The 16718-nt window shown below is 41.5% G+C and overlaps 1 protein-coding gene across 1 annotated transcript; it reads left to right on the top strand.

Moving 5' to 3' along the window:
* The first annotated feature begins 6594 nt into the window (after positions 1-6594).
* Positions 6595-8897, top strand: LOC138766403 (serine protease 23-like). Its single transcript, XM_069943985.1, has 2 exons — positions 6595-6665; positions 7838-8897. The coding sequence occupies exon 2, from the start codon at positions 7848-7850 to the stop codon at positions 8895-8897; it is 1050 nt and encodes a 349-aa protein (XP_069800086.1). The 5' UTR covers positions 6595-6665; positions 7838-7847.
* The last annotated feature ends 7821 nt before the right edge of the window (positions 8898-16718 follow it).

The following is a 16718-nucleotide window of genomic DNA, read 5'->3' on the forward strand; positions in this document are numbered from 1 at the left end:
TTAAAACCTACACATAAAAAGTGTCACTTAAGTGGTTATGTTTTAAATTAAATTGTGCACAAAAATATTGGCTGTAAACTCATTGACCCAATATTAAACCTAACTGCTATTCAGAAAAAATCGGCAGCTCCAGAAAATATTTCAAATTACCATCATATATATTTTTTTAAATAATTATTTTATCCCAATATTTTATCGAAAATTCATGCAAATTTACAAATCATTTTGACCTTTATATTACTGGTAGTCATTTCTGGAAGTCAGACAATCAGGTTTTGTTCGACAGGTGGATGCTCTCCCTCTACCCCTTTCAGGCTGCTACATTCCAAGCATGCACAAGCTTGCCCCCCTCTTGCTACTCACACAGAGACTAACTAGAAGGTGTACGAGGGGCGGGAAGTAGGTGACATGAAACAAAGAAAACAGTCTTGAAGAGAAAGTGGGACACGACTATCAGTGACAGAGCTTCATACTAGGAACCAACTCAATTATAGGTAAGCTGCTCTGTGTAGGATGCTTAGGTAAAGAGTCATGTGAACAGCTGGTGACTACACTTGAAAGATCAAGGACATTTCTGTGCTGTACTAACTAAAACCTCTGTCTTGAGTAATACAAATCTTTAGGATTTCTTTAGGGAAGTACTTACTATGTTAAATGTTGTGCATGATCTTCATTCTCTGAGTTGTCCGATCAGTGGTATGGAAACTAGGCAGCATATGCATCTACAAAAGGAAGCAACAAATAAATACAGGTAACAAATAGTATGCATTGAAACAGTTTACAGATAAATGTTCCACAATAACCATGTTCTCTTTACCAGCAGATACAATTCAGTCACTGTGATTTAAACTGACTTATTTACTCCCTGAATAGGACCAGAATCAGGCGTCTTGAGAGTGTGGCCTACATCTAGTTATTTTATTGACTAATCTGCCCCTGCACTATGGCTGGACAGCAGCAGTATGTCCTCAGCCCCATGTCAACATAAAAACTGATTAGATTCATATAGACTTGGAACATAACCATGCACAATTCTTGTGCTAATCATGTTAAGGAGGAATTCAATAAGGGAACCAGTAAAATCTGGTTTACTATACAAGAACAAGTGCCTGCTCTGTGTTATGTCCAGCACTGCATGGGATATAAAGACAATGTAATTATGGAGCCTGTGACCATTGCTGGGAGCTTTGTGATATGAAAATTGTTAGCTCAGAATGTTTTATTCTATGGTTTTATCTATTTTTTAGCATTATTTTATTATTGTATTTATTATTGTATTTACACAACATATTTACAACACCTCAAACACCAAGACCTGCTTTGGCCTAAACAACTGAGCTCCATTATTAAAAATCTGACCTTAATTTATAAGGTCGTAACTTTTCCAAGAATTGTTGTTTTGTGAAATTGTTCACAAAACAGCAGCCCATAGCAATGTAGCACTGATCAATGAGTGATCAATGCAGTTTAGATATAATAGAAGTCCCCCATTGAAAAAGAAAAAAGAACGTTTTTTCATTAATAAAAAAAAAAAATCACATCCCATAATAAAAGTTTAAATCCCCTCTTTTTTCATAAATAAAAATAAATATATTTGGTACCGCCGTGTGCACCCAAACTATTAACCCCTTCATGACCGATTTGGGTCAAATTAATGCAGTGTTCCTCCCCACCTTCTAAGAGCCATAGCGCTACAGGGTTGGTGGTTGGGGTGTCATTTTTTGCATCATGATCTCTAGTTTTTATTGATAGCATAGTGGTGTAAGAGAACAATTTGGATTGCTTTTTATAAATTTTTCCTTGATATATAGTAAAAAAAAAAAAAGCAGCAATCCTGGTGTTTTTTTTTTTTCGTTTACGCCATTCACAGCATGGGAACAATAATGTCATACTTTATCCCTTGCAGGACCGGGCTAATTTTTGCTTTTGCCCTTTCGTTTTTTTCATCCTTGTGTTTAAAAGGCCATAGCGCTTGCATTTTTTACCTTCAGACCTACATGAGCCCTTATTTTTTGCGCCACTATTAGTACTTTACAATGGCAGACTTAATTTTTCCATAAAATATGCTGTGAAACCAGAAAAAAATTATTCTTGCAGTGAAATTGAAAAAAAGAAAGGCATTTGTTTTCATTTTTGGGGGGGTTTCGTGTTTACGCCATTCGTTCTATAGTAAAATTTACATGCTATGTATGTTCCTCAAGTCAGTACCATTACAACGATATGTAATTTATATAACTTTTATAACAGCCTACATATTAATTTTAATTTCTTATGATCATTGCTTTTATCCTTTAGTCTTTGGGGTTGTATGAGGTGTGATTTTTGTTTTGCACCATAATCTATACTTTCTATCTGTATCTTACCTGCATATATACAAAAGAAGGGTCCGTGGAGTGTCATATACGAGTCTCAAAACACGGGAATAGCCAGATATCCCTCCAGGGGAGGGAAGCCTTTTGCCAACAGGGTGCCTTCCAGTGGGGAGATCACCAAACCACCCTGATATGTAGCCCCTTAAGTCCCACTCAGTTGCGAGTATTGGAACATAAATAGGGAAATACCAGGGTGGCCCCTTTTATGTCAAAGTCTAACTCTGTGGCTAGTATTGCGACATGTCAAGGGTTTACCAAGGCAGGCATCCATCCACAGACGATCGTTTCGGGGTAGTTGCCCCTCATCAGTGTGGAGTAGAATTCTGGCTAACAGGGGCAATGAAAAATAGACCAACAAAACACAGCTAAGCTCAGGGAGACCAGCAACAAAAAAATCAAATGGAGTACTCACTGAAGAGTATCCACTGATGCATTGCCCCCTATAAATTTAAAGGACAACTCCGGCGAAATTTTTTTTTGGCTTATTTAACACACATTACAAAGTTATATAACTTTGTAATGTGGTTAAATACCCGGTCTGGCCCCCTTCCCCCACTTTCCGACTCCCGACCCCCCACCCCGGAAGTTAAAGAATGTATACATTACCTATTATGGTCGTCACGGTCCTCTTCTTCCGGGCGGCATCTGGTGACGGGTGACGTCAGAGCTGGGGGGCGGTCCGGGTCTTCTTCCTCTTCGGCGTCTTCATTAAGAGTGAATGGGAGAGAAAAGGCTGCTGGTGCACATGCGCACCAGCAGCCTTTTCATTGGCTGGAGCGCATCACATGGCTTCCAGCTTGCTCAGCCCTGATTGGCTGAGCTTGCTGGAAGCCATGTGATGCGCTCCAGCCAATGAAAAGGCTGCCGGTGCGCAAGCGCACTGGCAGCCTTTTCTCTCTCATGGACCCGGAAGCAAGAGACATCGCTGGACGGCGGACGCAGGTGACAGCGAGGCGGACGGCGGGCGAATGGAGTGGCGATCGTCACCGGAGGGATGGTGAGTATGGTGTCTGTGTTTTTTTTTTTGGGGGGGGGGGGGGGAGGGAAGCCTTATGCATATATGCAAGTTTTTGATCACTTTTTATTACAATTTTTCTGGATTTGATGTGACATAAATGCACAATTTTGCACTTTGGTGTTTTTTTTGCACTTACACCGTTTACCGTGCGAGATCAGGAATGTTTTTATTAATAAAAATACTTTTTTCTTTCACTGTACACTTTTAGTCCCCTTGGGGGACTTTTAGTATTACTGAAATGATCTCCCATAGAGATCACTGCAGTATACTTAAAACAACAATGGTCGATTAGATCATTGCTGTATTACTCCGGTCTGCAGCAGACCAGACACATCGATTGCTGATGCCCTGGCCAGCTCAGTAGAAGGGATCCTCCCTCGGCGATAGCATCGGATTGTGGATTTTTTCAATTTCACTGCGCACATTTTTTTCCGGTTTTACTACATATTTAAAGGGTTATCCAGCGCTACAAAAACATGGCCACTTTTCCCCCACTGCTGTATCCAGTTTGGGTTGGGTTTTGAAACTCAGTTCCATTGAAGTAAATGGAGCTTAATTGCAAACTGCACCTGAACTGGAGACAACAGTAGGGGGAAAAGTGGCCATCTTTTTGTAGCGCTGGATAACCCCTTTAAGATAAAATTAAGTCTGTCATTACATAACTGGTCTCGCAGAAAATAAAGGCTCATGAAGGTCTGTACGTGAAAAATGCAAGTGCTATGGCCTTTTAAAAAACTAAAGCGCAAAAATTAAAATTGGTCTGGAGAAGTGCTGAGGAGGGGTAGGATAAAAGAAATAACATCCTCCCACCTCCACCGGCTCCAGTAATGGTGACTGCATACCGCTGATCCAGTCCCTGGCCATTCCTAATTTGAGTGGGTACCCGGGTTATGACGTATTAGGTCAGCAGCTATAGCAGGGTCAAAAAATAATAAGTCATCAAAATGTCCCATCTACACAAATACATAGGTCAAAAAAATGAAACTGTTATAAGAGATACAATAGGGCCATTTTATTAAAAAAAAGTTTTGATGTTAAAAAATAGTAAACTGATAGAAAAGCTATATAAACATTTATTTATATCGTTGTATGTGTACTCAACAATTGAATAACCTCAAAGTTACAAAATTCCACCCCATAAATGATAATTTAGGGGTTCTGTCATGCATTTTTATGGTAGATTGAAAGACACCATTACAATGTACACTTGTACACATCGAAAAAAGAAAACACAGCATGACATGACCCTAGAAGGCAAGGAGGAAAAAAACTAAACAAAATTAAAGTGGTCAACTAGGTCATAGTCAAAATCCACTGTCATTAAAAGGTTTATTATATTTTTGCTTTAAAAAAACATTTTTGGAGAGGCTTATTTGTTTTACTTTTTCACCAACATAATTGTGTGAGGAATCTATAATATGGGGGGATTGTGTATTTTTAATTATTTTTACTTTCACGTTTATTTGTTTCTAGATTCCTATTTTCATTATTGTCCCTTTAAATAAAACTATCACGCCAAGATATATATTGTGTAGCCAGTAATACAGCCCACTCTATCTTCTTCCCACTAAACTTAAAGAGGACCTGTCACCCCCGTGCCGGGGTGAAAGGCTCCTGACCCCCTGCTAGATCCCCCTATACTCACCTAATCGCGCGGGGTCCCGCTTCCTGATGCGGTTGGGTCACGGAGATTTCAGCTCCCGAAGCCTGGCGTGCGCGCACACACCAGAGTCCGACGCTCATAGAGAATGAATGGGGAGTCCGAGGCTCCGTCATTCTCTATGGGCATCGGACTCTCGTGTGTGCGCGCCGGGTTCGGGAGCTGAAATCTCTGTGACCCGACCACATCAGGAAGCGGGACCCGGCGCGATTAGGTAAGTATAGGGGGATCTAACGGGGGGTCGGGAGCCTGTCACCCCGGCACGGGGGGGGGGGGGACAGGTATCCTTTAACCCCTTCCTGTCAGCAATCTGTATATATACATTCCTACTGCACATATCCCGTGCAGTAGGAATGAATATATACGTTCCTACACTGACGGGGGCTTTGTGATGAGAGCGGGAGCACTGCAGACAGAGCAATCCCACTCACATCAGTGTCCGGAGGCGGAGGTAATGAGAGTCAGCTGCGATCCCGCAGCCGACTCTCATTAACCCCTTAAACGCCGTGATCTACAGCGATCACAGCGTTTAAGGTGCTCAGTGACAGATCAAGCATCTGTCACTAAGTGATCGGGACCCCTGCAGCCATGCTGTGGGGGTCCCGATCACATGTGCTGACAGGCGGGGGTAAGCTCCTTACTTCTGTCCTGTCGGATTGGCGATCTACAGTATGTGTAGAGTCTGCTCTCAGGCAGGCTCTATACATAGATCGCCGATAACACTGATCTATACTCGGTGAATGGCGTAAATGGAAACAAAACAAAACGCACCAGGATTGCTGATTTTATGAAATTATATATCACAAAAAAAAATTAATAAAGAGCAATCAAAATTTTTCTGTTACACCAATATGATATTAATAAAAACTAGGGATCATGGCGCAAAAAATGACACCTAAACCAGCCCTATAGGTGGAAAAATAAAAGCGCTATGGCTCTTAGAAGGCGGGGAGGAACATTGCATTAATCTGACCCTGAATTTTGTGCATCAAAGGGCTCTGTCTTGAAGGGGTTAAGATATAAATACTCCCACTATGGAAGTGAAATAGCGTTGGCTAAATTACTGGCTAGAGGAGAGGATTCTGTACACAGGAGCAGAAAATCTGCTACAGAATTGAGGACAACAAGATAGATAGTTTGCATATAAAGCAGAAGGAACCCAGCATGGTAGTAAAATATTTGTTTATTTGCAATAAAGGGCATTTTACAAACATAGCATTTTAATGGACTCCTTGGCCCAGATTTATGAAATGGTATAAAATATATATTGGAGAAAACTGCTTACAGCAACCAAACACAGCTTAGCTTTCATGTTACCAAAGCTGAGCTGTAATTGGTTACTGTGGACAGTTTATATCAGTGTATATTTTACACCCTTTGATAAATCCCTCCCAAGGTGTAATATGGCGTACTTACCTGCTCTAATCCCTGGTAGTTGTGATTCCAAAGGGACTAGGGCCTTGATGCTCTTTCTTCTTGCTTCTCATTAGGAAATGCCTCCCAAGCAGCTGAGGTGGGTCAACGCTGCAGCCATTGAGTAAAATGTCATTGGAGGAAGCATAAAACGTCAAGGACCTGGCTTTGTCAGAACAGCAGCTGTGGTGGATCACAGCAGGTTAGTATACCTACTTTTATATTTTTATAGCACTGGTGTGCATTAAAACAAATTGCTATATCTGCTATAGCCCATTAAAGTGTAGCTGTCATTGGGGCCACTGCCAGATCAGCAGTATATTTCACTCTGCCAGTGAAGGTTCTGGTCTCCGTGGCTATAAACACACATGAGACCATAATGCACGCAGCACCCATTAGATCAGAATGGGGGTCAACTGCTTCTCACATGTGGTCTCATGTGTGTTCGTAGTCACAAAGACCCAAACTTCTGCCAGCAGAGTGGAATATACCACTCTACCGACAGCAGCCCTATGAAAGGTACATTTTAAGTCTAACTATGCTTTAGAACAGTGTTGGTTGGGTTATTGGCTTCTAGATCTAGTAACCAGCATGATTACATAATAATAATCAAGAACCAATATAAAGTCCAGCGAATCCGCTTTATCACAGCATGTTTTTCTGATCTCACATCTGCAAAACATTGTCCACAGTGGTTAAAAACAATCTACAGCACTTTAAAGGGGTTATCCAGCGCTACAAAAACATGGCCCCTTTTCCCTACTGTTGTCTCCAGTTTGGGTGGGCTTTTGAAACTCAGTTTTATTGAAGTAAATGGAGCTTAATTGCAAATCACACCTGAACTGGAGACAAGAGTAGGGGAAAAGTGGTCATGTTTTTGTAGCGCTGGATAACCCCTTTAATATAAGATGTGTTCCAATGCAATAAAGGGTATCCATTAAGGGGTTAATTTTTTTTTTTAAAGTGGATCCAACAAAAAGGAAAGGTATAAGTCCATCCTTTTATATTTCTTGTGTCTGACTTGAAACCTGAATGAAAAAGTGCCATAGTACATGAAGTGTTTTTTTTCTAAAAAGAAAAATTAATAAACTGTACTATAAACCAGGCATGGATGAAGAAAAGAAAAAAGTTAATCTTGTCTCCCATAGCAACCATTCTATTTTTTTCAGTACTTAATAGAAATGTAAATGCTAATTATGATTGTTTATTATGACTAGGGATGGTCCTAGGGATGGTCGGCAGGTTTGGACCATCCCTAATTATGACATCAATGTTTTTACGAAAGTTTTGGTAGATGGGGCCCAACTATTTTAACAACTACATAGAAGAACTGTACTATATTATGATTCTAAATGTACTTTCCTTCTTTTTCAGTAACAGTGATATGATGACTGGTGGATACTTTGTACATGTAATTGTCTACCTTGCTTATCTCTCATTTTGTGCTTCTGAACTCTCCGTTCTGGAGTTTGTGACCCAACAAACATTGCCTTTAAAGGCATCTCAGTTCACTGCCAATGGTACTCCAGGGTTTACCACAGTCTGCTCACAGAAGTGCATCCAACATGAGTCTCAGCCGGAAGCATTTTCTGTTGATCACCACCTTGGCTATGAGACTGCATATTTAAATGGAAGCCGTACACTGACAACAGTCACAGTGAGAATGTCTCAGAGTAATATATGGAGGACAAAGCAGAGGAAAGTCAAATCTATGCGGGGTCGCAGGCAAATTTATGGACCAGATATCCGCTTTTCCATCAGAAGTCTGCAATTTCTTAGAGAATTCCCCTTCGCAGCTACTGTTCGGGTGTCCACAGGTTGCACGGGCGTGTTGGTAACGGAACGTCATATTTTAACGGCCGCTCACTGTATCCATAATGGTCATGATTATGTTCAAGGAGCACGTAAGCTGAGAGTTGGCTTTCTAAGGCCAGGAATACAAACTTCTCTGCGCTGGGTCCGTGTTAAAAGTACAAGGATACCTAGAGGGTGGATTGGAGCCCCAGCCGAATTAAGTATGGATTACGATTATGCATTGTTGGAGCTGCGAAGAGCACAATCTCAACCTCACATGCGCCTTGCTGCCTCTCCACCTTTAGAGTATTTGGCAGGAAGAAGAGTGCACTTCTCAGGCTTTGACAGTGACCGACCTGGAGAGCTGGTTTACAGGTCATGCAGAGTGCAGCAGCAAACAACACATTTGCTGTACCAGCACTGCGATGCACGCCCAGGTGCGAGTGGTTCAGGTGTTTATGGGCGACTGCGTTATGGTGACCACTGGGAGAGGAAAGTTATTGGAGTGTTTTCAGGACATCAGTGGGTTGAAGTATCTGGAAAGCCAAAAGAATATAATGTTGCAGTCAGACTTACCCCTCTTAAGTATGCACAGATTTGCTATTGGATACGTGGAACCAATTCAAGTTGTCATAAATGAATATACTATGATAATATAAGTGTAATGAAATAAAATGCTAAAAGATCGGTACTAACAAGTTATAACACTTGGAATGTTACAAGAATGCATGAACCAGCTATTAGTAGGAGTTAAAAATGAAAATAAACCACTGGCCTGAAGCGAGAAGCTACTTGAGATATTTCTACTATAAAAAAAATATAAATATCAGTGATAGTCAAAGAAAATTGCAATTCCTCCTGCAGTCTAAAACTAATCATCCATCATGACTCGGTAGAGAACTCTTTGCTGGCGCATTCTCTTATCTTCCCATGGAAACATCCACTACTTAAACATTTCAAATTAATAACTATTTTAAGCTACAACACGCCAAGTGGAAAAGATAAAAATTTTGACGTTTTAGGAGCTGAGCTTGGTGAAAAAGATTATGTTAGACAATCTGAAACAGTGATAAAATAACCGCTGACCAAAAAATATTTCATACTGAAAGTTATTGCTAGTGGGGCCACAGCTCACATACAAATAAACTTGGTGGAACAATTAATATCCAGGCCTTTCCGTGGCTGCACAAATCTCAGATTTTTAATCAATTATCTTCTGATCGCTTAGGGGCACAGTGGTGAGACATTCACTGATCAAAACTCTTAGCATGTCTTTTTTGAATTTTTGATCATTTTTCTTTTTGATGACATGTACACTAAACGTAATGTATGGTGGCTGATATGCAGTTGTTAGCTTCTGATGACCCCCAGTTGTTCGTAAGGCAAAGCCAAGGAAGTTTTGATGACAAGTATGGTGGCTGCTATATACAGCTGTTAGCTCCAATGATGGTCATATAATAAATGCTCAGTGGCAAAAGTGGCATATAGAGTGGTAAGAGCTGCATCCCTACAATTTAGTCGTAGGGTGCACTTGTAATAAATGTTGGCACTGCACCAAAATACCAAATGTATACATACTGAATATACTGTAGATGTGAACATAGCCTAAGACTAGAACAAAGAGGTCAGAGGGCCATCTATGACAGTCTCCAATGTTACATTTACTACTAGGGATGGTTCGAACCTGCCGAGGTTCCGGTTCGTACGGACCCGGACTCTTGGCAATGATTCCTGCTGTTTTAAACCTCCGTGGAGAGGGTGGATAAAGCGGGAAGACCGCCTGGAAAACTGGGATACAGCCACTGGGAACCTCGGCAGGTTCGGACCATCCCTATCTACTACCAATCACAATCTTATCACAGAGGCATAATGTCAGAGGTCCCCCCACATACACAGGGGTAAGCAGGAGCCTCCCATCCACAGTTGGATTGTTAGTGTAACTTGAGGGCCTTTGGTGGGAATAACGTGACCATATCATGTTATTAATAGGTCCTCCAGGGTCACAGCAACAGTAAAACCAGAAATGATTAAAAAGCCATATCAGATACAAAAAGGGTAGTACCAATATCTCCTCCTTCCTTGGTCCCAAACAACCAAAGATATATTATGCCTTAGGCTGGGTTCACACTGCGTTTTTGCAATGCATTTAACGTATATATGTTTTATGGAAAAAAATGGATGCAATAGTGTGTCATCCGTTTGGATCCATTTTCCATTTGCTTCCATTATTAAGAAAAACGGATCGAAATGGAAGTGGGTTTTTTAATGTACAGAAAAGTAGAGCCCCATCCCCGTCCCCATACCCCCCCCCCCCCCGTACCCCACCCGGACCTCCACTACCTTTAGGGTAACTACATCCTAACATATGCTTCCCTACTCCTACACTGTCTACCTTGACACTGCATCACACTCCTGTGCCCCTTCCATTACAGCTGACCTATACAGCCCGGCTGCTCTATTCATCGCATCCAATAACACAGGTACTCCACAAGTCCTGCTCCGTTATCCATCCATTTCATTACTTTTACTTAACCCTCTCCTATACTCTTTAGCACTTGTGCTGCATACATCCTATATTAACCTTGCCCTGCTACTGCATGTTACAATGACCTACCCACTAATGCGACCTGTATGTGTATACATGTATATATGTAACAAGTACGTCTGTACTAATACCTGTATACTCTTTCATCCTTAGCCATGAAATGTCTTCCAACTTGCCGTCATTTCTTCACATTTTCCATCCAGCAACTGTTGTTTATACTTGCAGACATGTACTCTTCATTTACTTTATGATGTATATGTATACGATAAACCCCCTGAGATATGCTCTCATCTACCCCCCCTTCCCTGTACCCCACCCTTGCTCATTGTGTATCATCACTGTATGTACTGTATATAATGTTTTCATGCTCATAGACTCCTAGATGAAGGTGTCAGCACCGAAACGTCGAAACTTTTGTCTGTGACTTCACTTGTTACTTAATAAAAACGTGCACAAGAGCACTTGCATCCGAACCTAAGAGCAATTCTTCTTTGATTACTGACTGTCCAGTGGATTACCACCTGACAATAGTACCTTACTTTTCCTACTGGAGAACTACACTGAGTGCTACTCCTTACGCCCGCACCAGAAAAGTAGTGTCAACATTACTTTTCTGTAGGTTAAAAAAAAAAAAAGCATCTGTTTTGATCCGTTTTTTTTTTTTTTTTTTTTATAATGGAAGTCAATGGAAAACTGATCTAAACGGATGACACACAATTACATCCGTTTTTTCCATGAAACGTATATGTTAAACGGATTGCAAAAACGCAGTGTGAACCTAGCCTTAAATAATGTACCAATCATAAAAAAAAAAAATATTTAAGACAGAAAAAATTCTAAGTAAATATATTAGTATTACCCATAGGCTATGTTCCCACTAGGTAAAAATAAGGTTTTTCAACAATGGCTGTTATTTGCCCATATTTTTACCTTGTGGGAACATAGCCATAGTGGGAGTTTATCTTGAAGATAGTAGATGCTTGGAACAGTAAAGTAGTAGATGCTTGGAACAATGCTTTGTTGGTAATTCTACATTTAGACTAAATCTAAATATGCCTCGGATAAACATATATATCTATCCTAAGATAATAATAAAGAAAATAATATATGGGGCAGACTTAATGGACCAGGTGGTCTTTTTATGCTGACAAACTTCTATGTTTCTTTGTAAATCCATGTTGAAATTGCTACAAATCTACATATAACGTGTGCAGATTTGCAGTGAGATCCAAAGGAAAAATTTTACAGCGTGTGAATGAAGTCACATCAAAGCCCCTAGTTTATATCATTTTCAGCTGTTTAGACTAAAAACAGTATCATGTTACAATTAACTAGTTATTCTCTTATTTTTCTTTTAATAGTGCTGTGATCATCATTTACTAAGAAAATAAAAAAGAAGTCTGCAGACTCAGGAATTAACCAGTTTTTTGTTATACTGTGCTGTCATGCTATAAGCAGGATTCCCACTCATCCGTACATTAAAATAATTACCCATTAAAGTACCCAGGACTAAAAAAGCAGGTTTGAAAGCACTACAGTGTGATAAGCATATACAGTTTTGCACCCTTCAAAGTGTGCTATGTCCCTATTGTGCAGGAGACACTGAGGATGAAGGTATTTTTCTTACCTTGGCGTTGTTCTGGTGCAGTTAGTTGTTTGCGCCTCGGTCCGGTAAGACCGTTAGGAGCACTGCCCTTTCCCCCCCCCATATAGCTGATCCATCCCCTGGATAGTTGATATGGGATGGGGCAGTGCTCCTAATGGTCTTACCGAACTGCAGAGCAAACAACTAACTGCCCTGGAATATTGCTGAGGATAAATGTAAGAGACATACCTTCATCCTCTGTATTTCCTGCACAATAGGGGCAGATTCGTCTAACCTGACAGTTTCCTTTTAATATAGTTTAGGATAAAACTGGGGTTGGAACTACAAAATATATTAACCCCTTCACGTCAGCAATCTGCTCAGTGCAGTAGGAATGTATGTACAGTATATGTTCACATGCTTTGAAGGGGTTTTAATGTGTGCAAGACTGCTTCAATGTGAGCAGCTCTGCACACATTAGTGTCCTTGGAGCCAGAGCGATCAAACAGCTGCTTGTCATTAACCTCTTAAACGCAGTGATTGCCTAAGAGGTTATCCAGTGTTCGCACATTTTTAACATGTTGCTGCCATATAAGAAAACATAACAAACATTTTATGCTTACTTCTCCATGCTCCACCAGCTTAAGTTTAAGGAAGTCAGTGACAGGATAAGTACCCCAGCAGCATCACTGCAGGAGTCTTGATTTGGCGATCTTCTCATACAGTTTGCTCTCAGGCAGACTATGTGCAGACTAGGGATGGTCCGAACCTGCCGAGGTTCGGGTTCGTACGAACCTGAACTCTCGGCAATGATTCCCGCTGTCTGCCCGCTCCGTGGAGAGGGTGGATACAGCGAGAGGACCGCCTGGAAAACTGGGATACAGCCATAGCCATAGGCTGCCTTCTATGACACAGCTCTATTGATTCTAATGGAACTAGTGCTTCATGCTCAGACTGTGCTTGGTAATAGACCAGTGCTGTGTGTGGAAACCAGTTTTAATAAAGTGCTGTGGCATCAGCATCCCCCTGCCAATGTCGGTCTGTTCATGTAAAACACTACAGTGCAGTAAAAAAAAACTCCTTAGCCCTGCAGTGGCAATATAAGGGCCACCTAAGTTTCCCCTTACAGCTCATCCCTGAGAGCTCCATGAACCATATCTGTAGCAATTAGCTGGTAGCAGAGCTTGCTTTTTTTTTTTAGAGATATTAACCTCTTTAAATAGCAGGTATGCCATTATAAGGCTATGTTAATATACCGTAATACCGTACCTTGCTTACCGTATACCAAACCTTGCGTACTTATGCTGTGAATATATCCTCACACTTCTAAAACTGTTCATAAAATTCAAAACACAGTACACAATTTCCTGTCATTTCATATCACAATCTGTGCATATGTGATTATCTACTTTAATGGCACTTTGTAGTCACTACAGCAGCTCTGAGTTTTATGGGTGATGAGAGGGAAGCCTTGATTTGAATTTTAGGAACAGTGTGGAACAACAGCAGACAGGCGTCCTTCCTTTCTGCAGGAGAGCCCACCTCAACTTCATGTGTAGTCTCTTGACGGGTGGACAGCAGATTGCAGTGAAGGAAGACATCAACTGGACAAGACTTTAGGGCTGATTGTCTGTAGGGAGTCATTTTTGGGAATTTAAGTGACTTTCAAATATTTTTGGAACCACACAGACTGTCAGATGGAGGGAAGTTGTTTAAAATGTTAGCGACCATTTAATGGTGAATATAAGTACAGGATAGAGATAAATGTCTACTATCTAGAGGTTAGTGCAGTTCTGACTCCTCTTGTAAAGAAAGAGCCCAACACAGAGTAGAGCCTGTACATTGACATCTCATGAGAACTGTATTTGTTCATAGAGTGGTAGGGGTGTCCACTCTAAGGGCCCTATAACATGGCCTGGTATGAGGAAGTGAGCACTGACCAGCGCTCACTTCTTCCTTGTTTCCCACTCGCTGTCTGTGCTATTACACGCACAGTTATCTAGCGGGAAGTAGCGGGGGGGGGGGCCATAGAAGAGAGCGATGGTCTGCTGCCACCACTCCTATTCCTCACAGCGATGGGCAGCAGACCATTACTATCATTGTTGGGATTTTACAATATGCTAAAAGAACAATCAGCCGACATCGACGTTGGCTGATTGTTGCCTTTCAACATGAGCTATTTACACTAAACAATTATGAGCCGGAATGGACGGCAATCAGCCAAGTACCGTAACCGTTGAATGTAATAGGGCCCGTTCACACTACAGATTTGGCGCAGAGATTCTGTCAAGTCCTTCCTGCTATGTCTTTGAATGAGAGGGCTCGCACCTCTCCGCTCAAAGAATTGACATGTCAATTTTTTGAGCGGAGGCACGTGAGCCCTCCCATTCAGTGGACAGAGGTTAACGGTGCGAACAGGCCCTTACTCTGTTATCTACATCAAAGTGAATTGGATAATTCTGTGAGTGCAGTAAGGTGCACAGGTGATAAGTCACGTAGGATTGGTTAAGCTATGCACGTTACTGTAATGGATTTACATTAAATTGTTAAATGCGGTTTTAAGCAAAAATACCTCAAGCAACAAAGCAAAAATATCCCAGGAAATTACCTTGCGAAGTAGTTGTCATGTGTCTGATTATTTAGTTGTTTTATCTGTCTAGACTAGAGATGAGCGAACCGGGTATTTGATTAGTTGGGGCTGCTGAACTTGGATAAAGCTCTAAGGTTGTCTGGAAAACATGGATACAGCCAATGACTATATCCATGATTTCCACATAGCCTTAGGGCTTTATCCAACTTCAGCAGCCCCCGCTAATCAAATGCCGAAAGTTCGGGTTCGGATCGACTCGAGCATGCTCGAGGTTCGCTCATCTCTAGTCTAGACATTCAACCATGTGATGTATGAAATAATCTGCAATAATGTAATGTAATGTAATGTTTTTCTTATATAAGTTAACTAATGATATGTGATTGAACACTAGTCTGTAACACCCTTAGAGGCCAAAGTTTGCCCCTGGGTTGTCCATCCCACCCTAGGAAAAAATTTCCAATAAAATAAACTTAGGTTTCCAGAACTACTCTGTGAAAGACTGACTGATTTACACAGTACATTGCTAATGATGGCATGTAGAGAGAGAAGGGGTTACTAATGCACTGGGTTTGCAAGATTCTGTGTGAGCATAAATGCAAAAAACAGCAGCAATGAAAGGGTTACACTAAGCACTGAGCTGCTGCTGCTTCTGAAAGCCTAAAGGGGTCAGATTACATTACAGCTAGGGCTGAAAGATTTATGAAATTAATCTGATTAGTTCACCCTTAACTTAAATATTGATTTGATTTGATTTAAAAAAATAAAAAAAAGTGTTCTCTGACCTGCAGGGGGAGAGGTGGCACTCAGGGCTTGGCCGGTGCTGTTACCAGTGGCTTCCAGCTTGAACACAGAGTCTGACTGGTCCCAGAGCTGCAAGCTGCTTCTCCTTCAGGTCGGAGAGCCCCTTGCGTCTGCACACAAGATCCAGGAGCAGCAGCAGCAGCTGGGCACTAAGGAGCCCCTCCCCCACCACACCTACCTGCTACCCCCACCATACGTAACTGCTACTACTACTGCCACAGCTATTACTACTACTCCAAATACTACTCCGACTACAACTACTACTTTCATTACTGCAACTACTACTCCCACTACAACTACTACTTTCATTACTGCAACTACTACTCCCACTACAACTACTATCTCCACTACTTTTGCTACTACTACTCCCACTCCTGCTAGTCTGCTTATCTACTTCTTCACCCCTCATTTACTATACCTATACTACTACACCCTTTATCATAAAAAAAAAAGGATTGAAATAGAGAATAATTTTTTAAAAAATATTGCCCAGCCCTAACTATTGCTGTGGACATACAGCAGCTCTAAGTTTTATGGGTGTTTTCGGCGTCAGAGAGATACGTTATTATTGCCTCCGACACCGAAACAGCCAGTGAGGATGAATGGGGGGGGATCCTTCTTTCCTCCATTCATCCTCATTATCCTCATCATCCAGTGACGTGTCTGGGGGTAGCGTAGCGTACACTGCCTCCCAGACACGTCTTTTCCGCCAGTACCGTCCCAATAAGAGATGACAGTATGGCGTGAAATTCTACAAACTCTGTGACAGTACCTCAGGGTACACTTACAGATTTAGGGTACGTGCACACTGCGGAATGGCAAAGGATAACTCTTTGTGCATTCCGCAGCTGGCACCCGCCGGCGGACTGATGCGGGCGCGTGTCTCCACCCGTGTCATAGACTCCATGTTATGCATGGGCGGATTCCATCGTCCGTCCAA

Source organism: Dendropsophus ebraccatus, chromosome 10 (genome assembly GCF_027789765.1).
Source record: "Dendropsophus ebraccatus isolate aDenEbr1 chromosome 10, aDenEbr1.pat, whole genome shotgun sequence".
Taxonomy (NCBI): Eukaryota; Metazoa; Chordata; class Amphibia; order Anura; family Hylidae; genus Dendropsophus; species Dendropsophus ebraccatus.